The 16,137-nt window shown below is 33.7% G+C and overlaps 1 protein-coding gene across 3 annotated transcripts in view; it reads right to left on the minus strand.

The window, feature by feature from the left end:
• The window catches only part of LOC114325269 (5'-3' exonuclease PLD3-like), a 112,050-nt gene that overhangs the window by 31,694 nt on the left and 64,219 nt on the right, over positions 1-16,137 (minus strand). For all 3 annotated transcript variants that reach the window (XM_050656630.1, XM_050656629.1, XM_050656631.1), the window contains one exon: positions 15,486-15,743. In XM_050656630.1, the coding sequence (XP_050512587.1) occupies positions 15,486-15,743 (258 nt within the window). The remainder of the gene's footprint in view (positions 1-15,485; positions 15,744-16,137) is intronic.

Below are 16,137 nucleotides of genomic sequence, written 5' to 3' on the forward strand. Positions count from 1 at the left end.
ATTGCTCAGGATCATGACGACTTGAGTTACATGACACAAAAGCTAATAGAAGAATATAACAACTGGGGTCTCGAAGTCAACATTAAGAATATTGAAGCCATGTGTATTGGAGAGACACAACATTGGGGTAGAAATTAAACAATGTGACGAACACAAGTATAATACCTGGGCATGAAGATAAATCAAGATGGAACACTCGATGCTGCTACAAAAGACTGAAACATACAGGGTAGAAAAGCCATATGCCTGATGAACGGCATTCTGTGGGACCAAAAGCGAACAAACAGCGCATAAACAATAGCATACTTAAAAGTAGAATCACATATGCAGTGAAGTTTGTCCACTGAAACAAAGAACAGCAGGCAAATCAAGAAGAGATCGAATACCAAATGAGAGAATACGAGAAATGATCGGAGCCACACATACAATAATTGATGACATAAAAACAAAAGAACTCATATGGTACTGCCATGTACAGAGAATGTCCAAATAAACTTTGACGTGGACACCACAAGGGAAAAGGAAAAGTGGAAGGCCGAGAAGAACATGGGGGAGGGAATTGAAAAAGAGAGAAATCCCTCCAGGTCTATGGTTAAACAGAGAAGAATGGTGGTTAGGAGTCGGAAGGCTTAGGAGAACGTTGTAAACCGATAGTAGTAGTATAAAAGATTAAACCGCAATTGATATATCACATTTTGTAACGATAATAATTTATTCTCCTTGAATATCGTGCAGTTTAATATTAAAATAGAAACTGTATACCGAATATTATTACGTATACGTATCTACCAACTATTAAACCAGTATTTCTATAATAGGTTCAATTTCGTATCATTAAAGAATACTGTAATGAACGAGTTGGTTTCAAAAATATCGATTCTCAAGATCCAAAAGGTACGAAAGGTATGCAAAATACTGAACTTGAAAGTGATGTTCTTTTGGCAAAACGGTTGTCACGCAACAATAGTTGCGTCACGAAAACCTTTGCCGATAATAGAAGTTAGACGATTTCTGTCGTATTCTTAGTAACATCAACAATTAGAAAGCCAAATAATGACTTTAAACATGCTAACGTAATAGTTTTGATCAGACAACGAATAGAGTCGTATCGTTCGGGGGTATACCGACGATTCCTGGAATCTGATTAGTTCCATTAACTTCCGGAAGATCGCTATGATTAATTTTCCTTGAAAGTTTCATTTTCAATCGACCAAAATAATCGGGCTGAAAAGTTCGTAGGCTAACATAGAAAGAATTTTTTTTTATAAAATTTGATTTTATTATTCAATATAAATACCTTCGAGGGCGATACAACGATTATAGCGGTCACGGTCATACAACTTTTCAATACCATTTTTATAATACAATTTGTCTTTAGCCTCAAAATAAGCCTCAGTTTCGGCGATTACCCCTTCATTGGTGCTCAATTTCTTTTCAGCGAGGATTCTCTTGAGATCAGCGAACAGGTGGTAGTCGCTGGGAGCCATATCTGGTGAATACGAGCCCAATTCATTGTTTGGCATCGTTTTGATTGATTTGTGATACGGTGCGCTGTGTTAATGCAATAGCACTTTCTTTTTCTTCAAATGGGGCCGTTTTTTCGCAATTTCGTCTTTCAAACGCTCCAAGAACGCAATGCAATAGTCGCTGTTAATGTTTTTACCCTTTTCAAGATAGTCTATGGATATTATACCATGCGCATCCCAAAATCATCATCCAGCCTCAAAAGTCCACTGCTGAACATAGGCCTCCTCCCCTCGTTTCCAGCCCCATCTATCCTGCGCCGCCCTCATCCAGTTTTTATTTACCTTTCTCAAGTCGTCAGTCCATCTTGTAGGCGGTCGACCGACGCTTCTCTTGTCTTCTCTTGGCCTCCATTCCAATAACCTCTTCGTCCATCGCCCATCTGTCATTCTGGCTACGTGTCCTGCCCATCTCCACTTCAACCTGGCTATCCTCTCGATGACGTCAGTCACCTTTGTTCTTCTCCTGATTTCTTCGTTTCTGATTTTGTCTCGCAGAGTTATTCCTAACATTGACCGCTCCAATCTTCTCTGCGTGACTCTTAGTTTGGTAGCCGAGGCTTTAGTTAAGGTAAGTGTTTCTGATCCGTACGTCAAGACTGGGAGGACACACTGATCGAATACCTTTCTCTTTAGACATGTGGGTAACTCACTTTTATCCCAAAATACTGATCCCATAACCTTGCCAGCCGACTGCTGCGTCTTCTCACGCTTTGCAAAATAAATTTTGCAATCCAGCTTTCGCAAAAAAAAATTTTTTTTAATGCCGCAGGACTGAAAATAAAGCAGATAGCAAGTTGACTTTTTTTGCTTATAGAAGTGTACTGTACCTTTCATTTTCAATTTGCAAAATTAAAATCGATTAATTACCACGGCGTCAGGAAATTTTTTAAATAAACATTAATTTTTGGTGCTACGCGCAGGATAGCGGTGTTCGATTCACACAAGTTGATTTCCACCAAAATTTCTTCCAATTTTTATCTAATATATTATTTTCTTACTCTATATTTTGTTGTATTTTAACATTTTAACTTCACAAAAATCAAACTAATTTTATTATTGTTTGTGAAATATTGTTTAAACAATTGCATATGTTTAAAAATAATAAACTTTTATTTAAAGAAAGTTTTTGCTAAAAAAGTGTTATTTCAAAAGATATAGTATGTGTTTTTATTTTGCAATAAACAAATTAATTTATTTATATCGAAATGTAATAAAAATTAAAATGTATCCATCATTATCAAAGGTCATTGGAATGCCCAATCAGAGCAAACTATCCGCTGTTCTGCGCGTAGCACCAATAATTAATGTTTATTTAAAAAAATTCCTGACGCTGTAGTAGTTGATCGATTTTAATTTTGCAAATTGAAAATGAAAGGTACAGTACACTTCTGTACGCAAAAAAATTTCAACTTGCTATCTGCTTTATTTTCAGTCCTGTAACATTTTGAAAAAATGAATTTTTTTTACGAAAGCTGGATTGCAAAATTTATTTTGCAAAATCTATTGAACCGATCTTAATGAAATTTACAGTACTGTTTTAATGTATCATAAAGTTTTTCTGGGTGAAATATGAAGGTCCTAAGTGTAGCATAAATGATTGAAAAAACGTAAAATGCGAATACTTGTTTTTGTATGGTTTTTTCGCAATTATTGCTATTTTGCAAGAAGGGTGACTATTTTTTAAATTTTTAACCAATTCTATATTGTAGGAAATTTAATTACGCAACTTTTAGGTCAGTACAACTTTTCTCGGAAATGAATACTTTCAAAGTTATAATCAACAAACGAAGAAAAAAATCGAATTTTTCCTTAATTTTTTGACATTTTGATTATTTAAACAATATTCCGGACATTTTTGAGAGGGAGGATAACTCAAATATTATTATTTGAGTTATTTTCAAGCAATTTCTGCAAAAATTTCGAGTCACCTCTCAACGTCCAAATGTACTAATATTTTTACAGATGCGCCCTGGTCTATAATGAATTTGGATAATTTTTAAAAAAATTTTAATAACATTCCATATACCATTTACACTGGAAGTTTGTTATCTCATTAGTAAGTTTTTACTAATAAAATGAATTTTTCTATTTTACGGCTGTCTGTTGCGGCTTTTTTCTTTGACGACAATTGACGGACACTCCGCATGTAAATTAAAAGCAGACTTCATTAAAATTAATACACAAGGAAGGCACGAACTGCAAGACATCAGGATCGATTGTTGGGAAAGGGCCAAGGACAAGTTTGTAAATGTGCCCTTGATTTTCGAACCGATCGTACGTTTGGTGTGGCGATGTTCTTACCTTTTAGGGATAATTGGAAAAACACGACGCATCCACACGTTGATACTTATAATACTCGAGTTATTGCTCCCGATGGGAAAATATATGAGTGGATAGCATGCGAATGTGAAAGGGAAACAGCATTATTATATTTCTGTTTTTTGGTGCCACTATAGGATATAACCTGCACAAGAATAAAAAAAATCGTCACACGCCGTAAAAATGAGTGGCACAAACAATATTCCAGCTACAAAAGAGCTGATAATGAATATTACGTGGTCCAAAAATGTATTTTGATTTTGATGGAAAATAAAACTCTAAATTTATTTTAACAGATTTTTTTATAATATTTGCTAAATTTGAAGTAAATCGGGCCACAAAAGTGTAACTTTGATACTAGGGATGGCGGTTTTTGACATAACACCGGTTTTCGGTTATACCGGTTTTTTTGCTTACGGTTTAACCTGGCGGTTATAACCGGCCAAAAAAACCGGTTTTTGGAAAAACCGGTTTTCGGTTTTTTTAATCCAATAAGTTACAAAGTTACATTTACAATACACTTTAGTTTGCGATACTCCATTCGACTCAATATCAATATGATCAAAATGAGTACTATCGAAAGAACATGTATTACTTTTAACACGTTTGTATATTTGTAGAATAGGTACATTTTAACTCATTTAATACTTCCTGTATGAATGTATCGTTTTGAAAACGTAGCGAAATTCTTGGAGATTCGTATTCGTAATCAGTCATTCGATATTCATAGTCAGAGCATTATTTTTGGTAATCAGAAAAAGTCATTCACCCACTTTCAATGTCAAGAGTTAAGTGTGAAAAATAGATGATGTTTGCGTCAAATTCAACCAGATCACTTCTTATGTAAATATTATGATTACAAATACGTTTTCAAGGAAATATTATAATAAAACTTAATAATTGTTTCTGGCTGATGTGAGATTGCATTTTCAGTTTGCTTCTGTATTTTATAAAATAAAATAAAATTTGAATTATGGTTTTGTTTGGAATAATTACTTGAGAATAATAATTATGATTGGGATCCAAAATAATACCTAACCTAATCCTAATCACCGTAAAAACCTAATAACCGGTTTTTACTTTAAAAGGAAAAAACCGGTTATAACCGGGACAAAAAAATAACCGCTAAAACCGGTTATTGCGAAGTAAAAAAACCGGTTTTAGGTTTAAACCGGTAGGTTTTTCCCATCCCTATTTGATACAGTTTGTATTTTGAAGCTCTTTTGTGGCGAGTTTTACTTCAAATTTAGCAAATATTATGGAAAAATCTTTAAGATAAAACTATAATTTTATTTTTCATCAAAATGAAAATACATTTTTGCGATATGTAATATTCATATCAGCTCTTTTGTTGCGCCACTCATTTTTATGGCGTTTAGTGGTTTTTTTATTCTTGTATTAATAAGAGTTTTTCAAAGTTTTTTATAAATTAAATGTATGAACTTGAATGTAATGGTTCTCAATTACTCGTTAAGCATTATAAATGGTCGCCTTTGTCGCATTATCGCCAATAATCTAGTGGTTACGACACTAAACTCGTGATAGGGCCATCCGAGTTCATATCCATCCATCCCAATTTTTTTTTCAATATAATTCTTTGTGTGCATCGAAAATAGATTGAAACCAATATTGGGATGTCTGGCAAATAAACTCGGATTATCCGATCAAATTTAGCGTCATAACCACTACAACTAGACCATTTCGGTGATTTGTTAAATGGATTTTACTTTTGGAGCTCGATGAATTCTAAACGGCTTAACCGATTTTGATCACTAAACATGAGTTTTAATGGTATTGACAAGTAATGTCTGATGGTCAAATATGATAACTGAAGGTATTATAGAATTTAATGAGCTTAAAAAACCGGTCTTTTCCTTAGTAAATGGATGAGGCCTATAACTTAAAAAATTTGAATTTTCCCAGATATGAGGTATACACCGTTAGACGCATCTAGAGACCTCCTACAAACGCTCAGTTATTGGCTCAATTCGTAGGTTGAAATTTTGCGTAATTGTCGAAAAAGATACATACATATTCTTCTTTTTAAATAGAAATTGAGTCAAATTTCTGAGCTCGGTAACTTTTAAATGGTATAGCCGATTTTCAAAATTAAACATGTGTTGGAAAGGTAATGGTCAATACTATCAGAAGCCGCAGAGGTCAGACTAGACTTTACGAAATTTTTGGGAGTTTTGGGGACGAGAACGGAAAACAGACCCAAATGGGGAGGGCCGTAAAACCTATAGCCTTGGACCAAAATGGATGGTTGCAGGGCCCCCGTAAGGGTAACTGGCGCCTGTGTGCAAAAAAGGATTTTGGCGCCCCTTAAGGCATTTTGGATCATGTTTTGCTATTTATTTTTTAAGGTAGGTAGGTAGGTAGGTGCTTGAAATAAAGCAAAAAACTGAACTTTAGAAGTCACATTTATAGTCCAGTCACTGACGGTAAAATATTGCAAAACCTCCGAATTTTAAAGAATTGCTTGCATTGATATAGAATTTGGCATACACATACCTAACATGTCAAATAAAAAAAGTGATATTGTGCGCATGTTTGCTTTTGCCCTGGATGTGAGTTTCACCCCATCTCGGGGGTAAAAAAACATAGAAACTTTCAAAAAAGGAATTGGATAAAATGACTAATTTTAAGCAACTTTTGTTCTATAGAGTTATTTCAGTAAGTTCAGTAAGTATTTTATCGAACAAAATGTTCTTACCAAAAATAAAGCTTATAAAAAAATGAAAGTGAAACAATATTTTTTTGTTTTTTAAGTTTATAACTTCAAAAGTAAGTAAGTTACGCTAAAATGCTATTTTTTCATAGCATTTTTTGTAAGCTATTTTTTTGATAAGAGCATTTTTTTCGATAAAATACTTACTTTTTGGGTTATTTGGGAAAAACCGTCATAAATCGGCATATAGGAATCGGCAGTAACTGGATGATATACCTACTATAAAATGTGTGTATTTATTATAGTTACCCTCGTCTTCTTAATCTAATATTTCACAATCATGAAAGTTAATTTCGACCAATCCATCTTTTTCACTCCACTTTTTCTTGTATTAGGTATAAAGCGAGGTAGATGGAATTTAGGTCCTCTAATTATTGTACGGCCGAAGTATTCTGGTTTTCTTCTATTTATACGTTTCTTCTATTTAATTTCTCAACTTTTATTTTAAAATTAATTTTTGTTTTTTTTTCAAATTCTTTGCAATTTTTTACCCTGGGTTTTGGCGCCCCTAAAGGATGGCGCCCGTGTGCTTTGCATACTTTGCACATATGGTAGCGGGGGCCCTGGATGGTTGACACATTGATTGGCTGGCCTTTTACTAAATTTTAAAATAAGATTTGGCCCGTTTTTCGGTTCAGTAAGGTTGAAAGAATCGAAAAGTTCGCGTATATACACGCATTTAGGGGGGTGTGTGTAAATATTTACAAAGAGAATAAAACGCATAAAAATCAGAAGAATTGTTATTTTAATTTTACGAATTATTACTCTGTCAAATTAATTTACTATCTTAGTTGGAAATAAGCCAATTTTGTGTCTCTTTTTTTCTCTCAAATGAGATAAACAAATAGAATTGTTTAAAAACTGCTCAACCGATCAGACTCGTCTTTTGCCCATTAATAACTACACAAAAACCAAACATTGTGAAATATGTGTTTTGTTTATTTTAATAATTATAAACAATTGAAAAAGGCTTACTTTTGGGTTTAAGTTGCAGTAACAATTTTGTTTATAAACTTTTTTTTTAATTTGCAGTAACAATTTTGTTTATTAACTTTTTTTTAATTATAGCAAATCTCATTTTAAAGAGCAAGTATTTTCAAGAAAGTCGTTTGTTGAACGTTTTATTACGTATTAGAATGTTTTTTAATACACGACAGGCAGAAAAAATAGATATAAAAAACATTCCAAGTAATTATCGATTATGAATTAAATCACTTATCATCATACAACGTTAATTTTAGCTGAACAATCCCCTAAATATTTAATGAAATAAATTAAGAACACAAGCCTCCACCGTGCCTACATAGCTATAAACATGGTTTTAATAGATCAAAGCTTTTATAAAGTAGGATAACACAATCGATTTTTGATTCGAAAACATTGACAAATTATATTTAGTTTAGCAACAACCTTCAAGAAGAAGATAGATGACAAATTTGTTGAATTATTATTATACGATATTCGAGAAATTGAGGACCTCCCACTAACGGTTTTCTTTAATAAATTATTTAGAACAAAAATAATATGAGGGTATTTTTATAACGTCATCTATAAATTTAAGTTCTATTTGACTGGAATTTGATGTTTTTCAAGGTATACAAACCCAATGGAAGACATCGAAGTTCCATTAATATTAATAAAAGCAGTAAAAGCACTCTACAAGAATAACAAAGTAGCTATCAAAACGGATAATAGGATATGCAGTCCATTTATGCACAACATAGGGACTTCTACAGGGCTGTTCCACATACCCTACCCTGTTGAAAATATTCCTGGAAATAACCTTGAAACCACGGAAAAGAAAGTGCGAATGAATAGGTATACCAGTGACAAACGATCACTTATACACCCTAAGTTTTGTTGATCAAATAGTGATCATATAAGACGAAGATTATCTCTGTTTTATGATAAGGAAACTAGAACAGGAATATACAAAGAATGGGACGAACGGAGAATACAGACATAAAACAGCTGGAAATAAACGAAGGTACATAAATCAAAGGAACAGACAAATACAAGTATGTATTTAGATTTCATAATATCAAACAAAGGAACAATAGGGAACTTGCATAAATTTTTAAATTCGAAAAAAATGTTATAAATCACAACAGAACATAATTTAAAACATGCATCAAAGATAAAAAAGTTTTGTTTGTCTTTCGTTTGGCCCCTAAAGACGATTAAAAATTCAAATTAAAACAGGTGGTCCCAAACGCATCGTGACGTCACTTGGTTTTACGTTTACATTTTTCCAATAAAGTAAACAGAATTTTAAATTAGACGTTATAAACGTCAGTAGAAAATACATTTATGTGACGTTACAAGTGTTTTTGATCGTTTGACCTATTCATAGAAAATTTGTACTTTTACAAAATGGTTTTATTTTCAATAGTAAACCTTCTTTCCTTTCCTTCAATAACTATATCAAACTCCAATGTCAACAAACTGGTATATATTATTACAATGACATACGATAAATGTCATTAGAATATAAATATTTTTGACTTATTCCACGACGATGAGCTTGCCAAATACCCAAGTAGGTGGAGGCCAATAAACTAAAGAATGAGAAGAAGAATATACCTAAATATAAGGTTGTGTCTAGGTATACGCTAACGTGTACGCAAATAAAAAAGTTAGAGTGTCAGTGATTTCTTATTTTTTATTTGTTTAGTGTTTGTTTTTAAATTAACTACGGAGTGTGGACAATTATTTAGTTCTTTTAATGAGTTTAAGAACATTTTAAAACAGTACGAAAAAGATAAGATACTATAAATTAATATACATTTTTTTAGTTATAAATGAAATAGTATGTATTACCGTAAAAGATTAAAATAAAAAGAAGACCTAAAGCTTTCACAATAATAATTAACTTGTTCTGAAGCTATTATCCTTGTGGCATTTTTGTAATCAACTATTCTAAATGGGAACTAAGCCACAATTTAACCAAAAAATGATTTTATTAACGTTTCGACTTCTAAACCGGATGTCGTTGTCAAAATACAAAATATTATTAAATTAAACAAAAATGTTGTTGCTTAGTAAACAATTTTTTCTAATAATTTATTTATTCTGACTAATTTTTGTATTTTGACAATGACATCCGATTTGGACGTCTAAACGTTAATAAAATAATTTTTTTAGTTAAATTGTGGCTTATTTTGCATTTAGAATAGTTGATTATAATAATTCACTTACGTATAAAAATTATTTTAACAATATTTTGTACCTACATGTCATGTCAACTAAATACATATAATTATTTTGCTAACCTAAATATATACTTTTATATATACACATTGATTTATTACAATTAAGTTTGAAACATCTTAATAGTTCTGCTTCCCTTCCCTTAACAAATATGTTTCCATCAAACAAACACTAAACATATCAAAATAGCATGTACCAAAATATATAGTCACTGCGCAAACTAAATAATGACGTCACTGGCTTGATGAAGTTTAATTCGCGTCTACCTAACTTTTTTATTTGCGTACACGTTAGCGTGTACCCTAGACACAGCGAAATATAACCATAATAAAAACTAATGCAAAACTATGTGACGTCACGTGCCGTTTGAACTATTTTATACCGCTGAAGACTTTAAATATGTATTTCTAAGTTATTACGAGTTTTTGAAGCGTGAAATTTTGGAAATCTCATTTTTAAACAAAACTGACTATTATCTAATAAAAAAAATGTGCAAGTTCCCTATTGAAGAAGGTAAAAAATCTGGCTAATGGGCTCGGCCAAGGCCATCAAATTCACAAAAAAAATATACAAACACAATGGGTTGAAGAAAATAATGTTCTTCCCAAGTGTCAGGGTTCTGGGGATCAAAGGGTTGCATTGATAATATATTCACCCCCACTTCTGCTGTATAACTGCAACTGTGACTGAAAAAAAATCGCAAAGTATACGCTGCATTTGTAAATTATAAACAGGGTTTTATTATCCATCGTTTGCTGTGACAAAAGCTACTTGGCTTTGGGGTGAGTTCTAAAATAATAGCCAGTTTTAAAAACATATATAATGATAACGCTAAAATGTACATCAAAACTACAAACGGCTGTACAAGAGTACAAGACCATTTGATATCACAACAGGAGTCTTACAAGGAGAACCTTTGAGTCCGCTATTATTTAGTTTGTTTTCTTGCGGATAAAGAGCAATTTTTTATTAGTCAATTTGTCAAAAGGTATGCTACTGGTATCAGCCAAAATCAAATAATCATGCTACTGTACGGTGATGATTTGGTCATTCTTTCTGACTCGAAAATTGAACTCGGTAAAAATCTATTATCTAGAAAAATACAATGGCCAAAACCATTTAACTGTAAAAATGTTGGTGGTTTACAAAATTAACGCCACGCGTTCTGGTTAATGTTTGGTTAATGTTAATGTGCGAGAATTTTACAATCGATTGTAATAGTGCTTAGTACAAAATGGCAGATTGTTTGAACATCTGTTGTAGTTTTATGTTTAGAAATTATCATAAATTATTTTTGTCACAAAGGACCCCGCACAAACCTTATGGAAAATAGGTCCCAGTGGATTTCATTCATACATTGGGAAAATACTCTTTGAAGCATCCTGATAAAAAGTTCTCATGGGCACAACTCAATCGTATGAACGATTTTCAAGATATAGAGGCTCAAACTCGGAAAATTATAAGATTTACGGGGTATTCCAATTCCGTGAGTTAGTGGTTATTTGGCAACATGTAGAAGTTTGGATCAAGGAAAAGTACTAGTAGTCTAGGATTTTTTCCTGGCTATCCAATGGCGACCTTTGCTTTGACCTTGACCTTCAACGGACGTCATCTTCTAGAGTTTCGAGGGTTTTCGGCATTCAATTGATATAAACAGTTTTTGGGATCGCTAAACACGAATATGCCATCAGAATTACCCTCCGGATGACGTGGTGGCCAGGGCCTCTGCAAGGGACGTCATCTTCTAGAGTTTCGATAGTTTTCGGCATTTAATTGATGCAAATGAATTACTGGAGGGTTTATTGAGGTCGCTATACACGAATATGCCACCAGAACCGACTCCCGGAGCACCTGGTTTCCAAGGTCAATGAAAGGGGCTCCTGGAGTTTCGAGGCTCTTTGGTACTACATTAATGCAAACGGATTAGTTATAGGCTTTTGGGGTTGCTGAACACGAATACGTGATCAGCACAGACAAAGGAGCACCTCGTGCCTAAGACAGGTTATCTTCTGGAGTTTCGGAGGAATCAAATGGATTACTCTTAGGTTTTTGGGGTTGCTGAACATGCATACACTATCAGATCCGACCCACGAATCACATTGTGCCTACGGCACAATGTGATCACGTATTCGTGTTCAGCAACCCCAAAAACCTATAACTAATCCGTTTGCACCAATGTAGTACCAAAGACCCTCGAAACTCCAGGAGCCCCTTTCATTGACCTTGGAAACCAGGTGCTCCGGGAGTCGGTTCTGGTGGCATATTCGTGTTTAGCGACCTCAAAAAACCCTCCAGTAATTCATTTGCATCAATTAAATGCCGAAAACCATCGAAACTCTAGATGACGTCCCTTGCAGTGGCCCTGGCCACCACGTCATCCCGAGGGCAATTTTGATGGCATATTCGTGTTTTGCGATCCCAAAACCCCATGAGTAATCAGTTTATATCAATTGAATGCCGAAACCCTCGAAACTCTAGAAGATGACGTCCGTTGAAGGTCAAGGTCAAAGCAAAGGTCGCCATTGGATAGCCAGGAAAAAATCCTAGACTACTAGTACTTTTCCTTGATCCAAACTTCTACATGTTGCCAAATAACCAGTAACTCACGGAATTGGAATACTCCGTAAATCTTATAATTTTCCGAGTTTGGGCCTCTATATCTTGAAAATCCTTCATACGATTGAGTTGTGCCCATGAGAACTTTTTATCAGGATGCTTCAAAGAGTATTTTACAAAGTATAAATGAAATCCACTGGGACCTATTTTCCATAAGGTTTGTGTGGGGTCCTTTGTTCATGAAAAAGTGAAATATCCTGGCAGGATCGCCATATTATAATAAATAAAAAGGGGCTTCGTCACGTATTTAGTTAATTGGAGCCTTCTAACTCCATCGAATACCTGGGGCGGGATTGTTGGGGAGGTTTCCAGTAATAATTATTTACAAATTAACTTACGTTGTTTTATTCAACAAAACAAATCTTCAAGTTATACTGTACAGGAGATCACGTACTCAGACAGCCTACATCAGCCTTTAGCGTAGAATACATACGGGATGATAATTACAAGTATTCTAATGACAGCATTTACTATAATAACAATAACAATAATGTTTTTATTTTGCTTCGCAAGTTTATATATTATTCAGTTAGCTCAATGTCACTATGTGCCAGAGTCGAATACAACGCAGTGTCAACAAGGTTACTGTATTTCTTATTTCTTAATTCTTAGACGCAGAAATATTGAATTGATTTATCCTAAAATTATCTAATAAATAATTTTGAGATTTTAATCCAATTTGAGATAATGCCACATACTGAAAATCTTTTTATTAGAATATGAGGATTATAAAAGTCAAAATTAAATTCATTTGCTAGCATTGAAATAGATATAAACACTCTAATAAAAAATTGTTTTCAAATACATATTTTTATCACATTTCCCATCAAGGTTCTCGTGATACACTCAAATAGAGACTTTTTGTGGTAGGTATCATAAATTTTTGACACGATCGTGGCTTTATCTATCTATCTACGATCCATTTTTAATATATATGTCATTTAACACGACATCATACTCGAAGTATGTGCTCGTGTTTGCTCTAAAACAACAAGTTGTGTAATAGGGATGTCCAAAACATGCTCTAATTAGTTATATAGGTTACTTAAAGTCATCCAATAAATTTGTAAGAACTAGATAAGACTAGTAAGACCGATGCAGGTTACCCAAAATTTGTATCAGCCGAAAACTAAGGGCAACATTGATAAAAAGAAGTTGTGAAATATATTAGAAGGGTCAGCATCAGGAACTAAAACAGTTTTGAAATACCCTGCGACAGGTAATTTTTTATCAAAGGGGGAAAACCCATATTTCCTTTATTTTAGATTATTCTATTTTCACTCCCAAGCCAGGAAGTGAAAACCTCAACCTTTTAATGACAACGGGAGTAGCTATCGTTTAACCCTAGAAGGACTAAGGAGGGTTAAAAAGTATCCACAATATTGCATTACATCCGATTTTCTAAATACCTTTGTTCCTAAAAATCTCAAATAATTAGAAGTTGTCGGCGTACTACTGCCCTATTAGATGGCATAATTAGCATTTCTATAATTTAATTCATTTCCTCATACTTTTATAAAAACTTGACAGTGTGTACACAAATAATCCCCTTGAATACCTTCAACACCATCCCAAAATGGAAAGGGACGATATCATTCATGTGTCAAATTAGCAAAATCTAAAAGAAAAAACTCCAATAAGTGAGCAAAAACAACCATAGTTTGTTCAAAATGCAAGTATGTATGCGGTAAGCACAGCAAGAAGTCAAAAATGTTTCTGTATCCTACGATGATGCCAATTACACTGAAGCCGAAGTCTCCGGGTAAATTATGAATTCGTATCTTTTAACTGTTCCATTAACGTCTAGGAATAATATAAAAGTGTTATTTTTAAATTAGTTTAAATAAAGAAGCACGTTTTTGATTAATTTATGTGTGGGCATTTATTGACCCTCCTTGATCCTCGCTGTTTCTACTAAAAGGTTGGTCCTGCGAGGGTTAAAGCCCTTACAATTCCCTATACAGTAGTCTTTAAATTCGATCCAGTACTGTATTTTATTTGTTTAAAAATACTTTTAAACTTTAAATTGTATTTATCTGCTTAATTAGTTGATTTACTACGCCAATGGTTTAGATTTTAATTTCTTTCTTCGCACAGTTTTTGTCTATCTTACGTTTGTAACACGACGTAATAAACACATAAAGAATGTAAAAGTAGTAGTGTGGTAGTCTCTAAAAGTTTACCTGCCAACTTAATTTTTTTGGTATTTTTCAAGCGCAAAATTTATTATATCGACTTTAATGAAATTTTGTAGACTGTTTTAGTATATTATAAATATTTTCTAGGTGAATTGTGACGGTCCTAAGTGCAATCTAAGTAGTTGAAAAACATTGAATAAAAAGAAGCTTGTTTCCCCCCTTTTTTGTACGTATTGTTATTTTTTTCATACTTCATAACATCAAACAAAAGAACAACTGAGGAAGATATAAAAAATAGATTAGGACAAACAAGAGACTGCATATGAAAATTAAACCCGGTACTGTGGGATAAGAACATCAGACATCAGTATAAAAACAAAAAGAAGAATATAAACACCATGACAAGAAGTATCCTCACTTATGGGCATGAAAATTGGATAATAAGAAAACCAAAAACAAAATAAAAGCAATACAGATGGAATTCCTAAGGAGAAGCTGCAGAGTAACGAGAAGAGATAGAATAAATAACATAAAGATTTAGAAAAGAATGGGAATGAACTTAGTAGATATAATAGACTACATAAAACAACAGTGATTAACCTGGTACGGACAAGTCACACGAGCAGGCCAGAAACGTTGGATAAACAGAATAACAGAGTGGAGCCCGATAGGACGAAGGAAGACAGGAAGATATTTCAGAGATGAAGTGGACGAGGCAATGTAAAGAAATCTGCAGGAAGGGGACTGGCAAAGCAGAAAGAACTGGATAGAACGGTTGAGTGAAGGAATGCAGTGAAAACTGTGGAGATGCTTAGTACTATGTATCACATAACTTTTCCTGTAAAAATCAGATCCTCCCTGGTCTATTATTGATCTTATTGACCAGGTTGTAATGATGTATCATAAAATACTGTCAAAAGCTACAAAATATCGATAAAAACTCACCTGCGTTAACGACCTCCAGTCCATATTGGCGCTCCCGACCCAGACGTGTTTTTGATCGATGATCCATAACTTGGTGTGCAAAACACCGGATCCCAGCAATTTGGCAAAGTTGACGCTCCGCACTTGGGCAGCTTTTCTCTTCACCAGCAATTCGGTGTCGATGTTGGGAAAGGCTTGCGACGGAGAGTTTTGGGCTATTCGAATCGTTATGCCCCGTTCGGCGCCAGCTTTCAGTAGAGATTGGAATATTTTTTCTCCCTAAACAGAAGAAAATGTACATTTACAGTACATAATATTTTCGTTGGAAACTATGGAAACGGGTTTGTTATATTTATTTAATAGTTAAATGTTGAATGGGTTGAATATGTGAGTTCATGATGAATGATAAGTAAAAGAGACGTACCCACAATCATTTATTAATTACTCCGGACTCTATAATATGCACAGCATTAATCGGTCCCGGTAACAGTAAACTAAATGATGCCGATACAAGGAATGGTTTATAAAGTCTGCACTATCATACCTTTTGGCTCAATTTTTGCTAATAGGACACTGATGGAAAAGATGGATTATGCTGCGTTGACTAATAATGCACCATACAATGCAACAACTTGCTCAAATCTTTGCTAATCAATGCAGCATATGGAGCTGA

This window comes from Diabrotica virgifera, chromosome 7, assembly GCF_917563875.1.
Source record: "Diabrotica virgifera virgifera chromosome 7, PGI_DIABVI_V3a".
NCBI classification, from domain to species: domain Eukaryota; kingdom Metazoa; phylum Arthropoda; class Insecta; order Coleoptera; family Chrysomelidae; genus Diabrotica; species Diabrotica virgifera.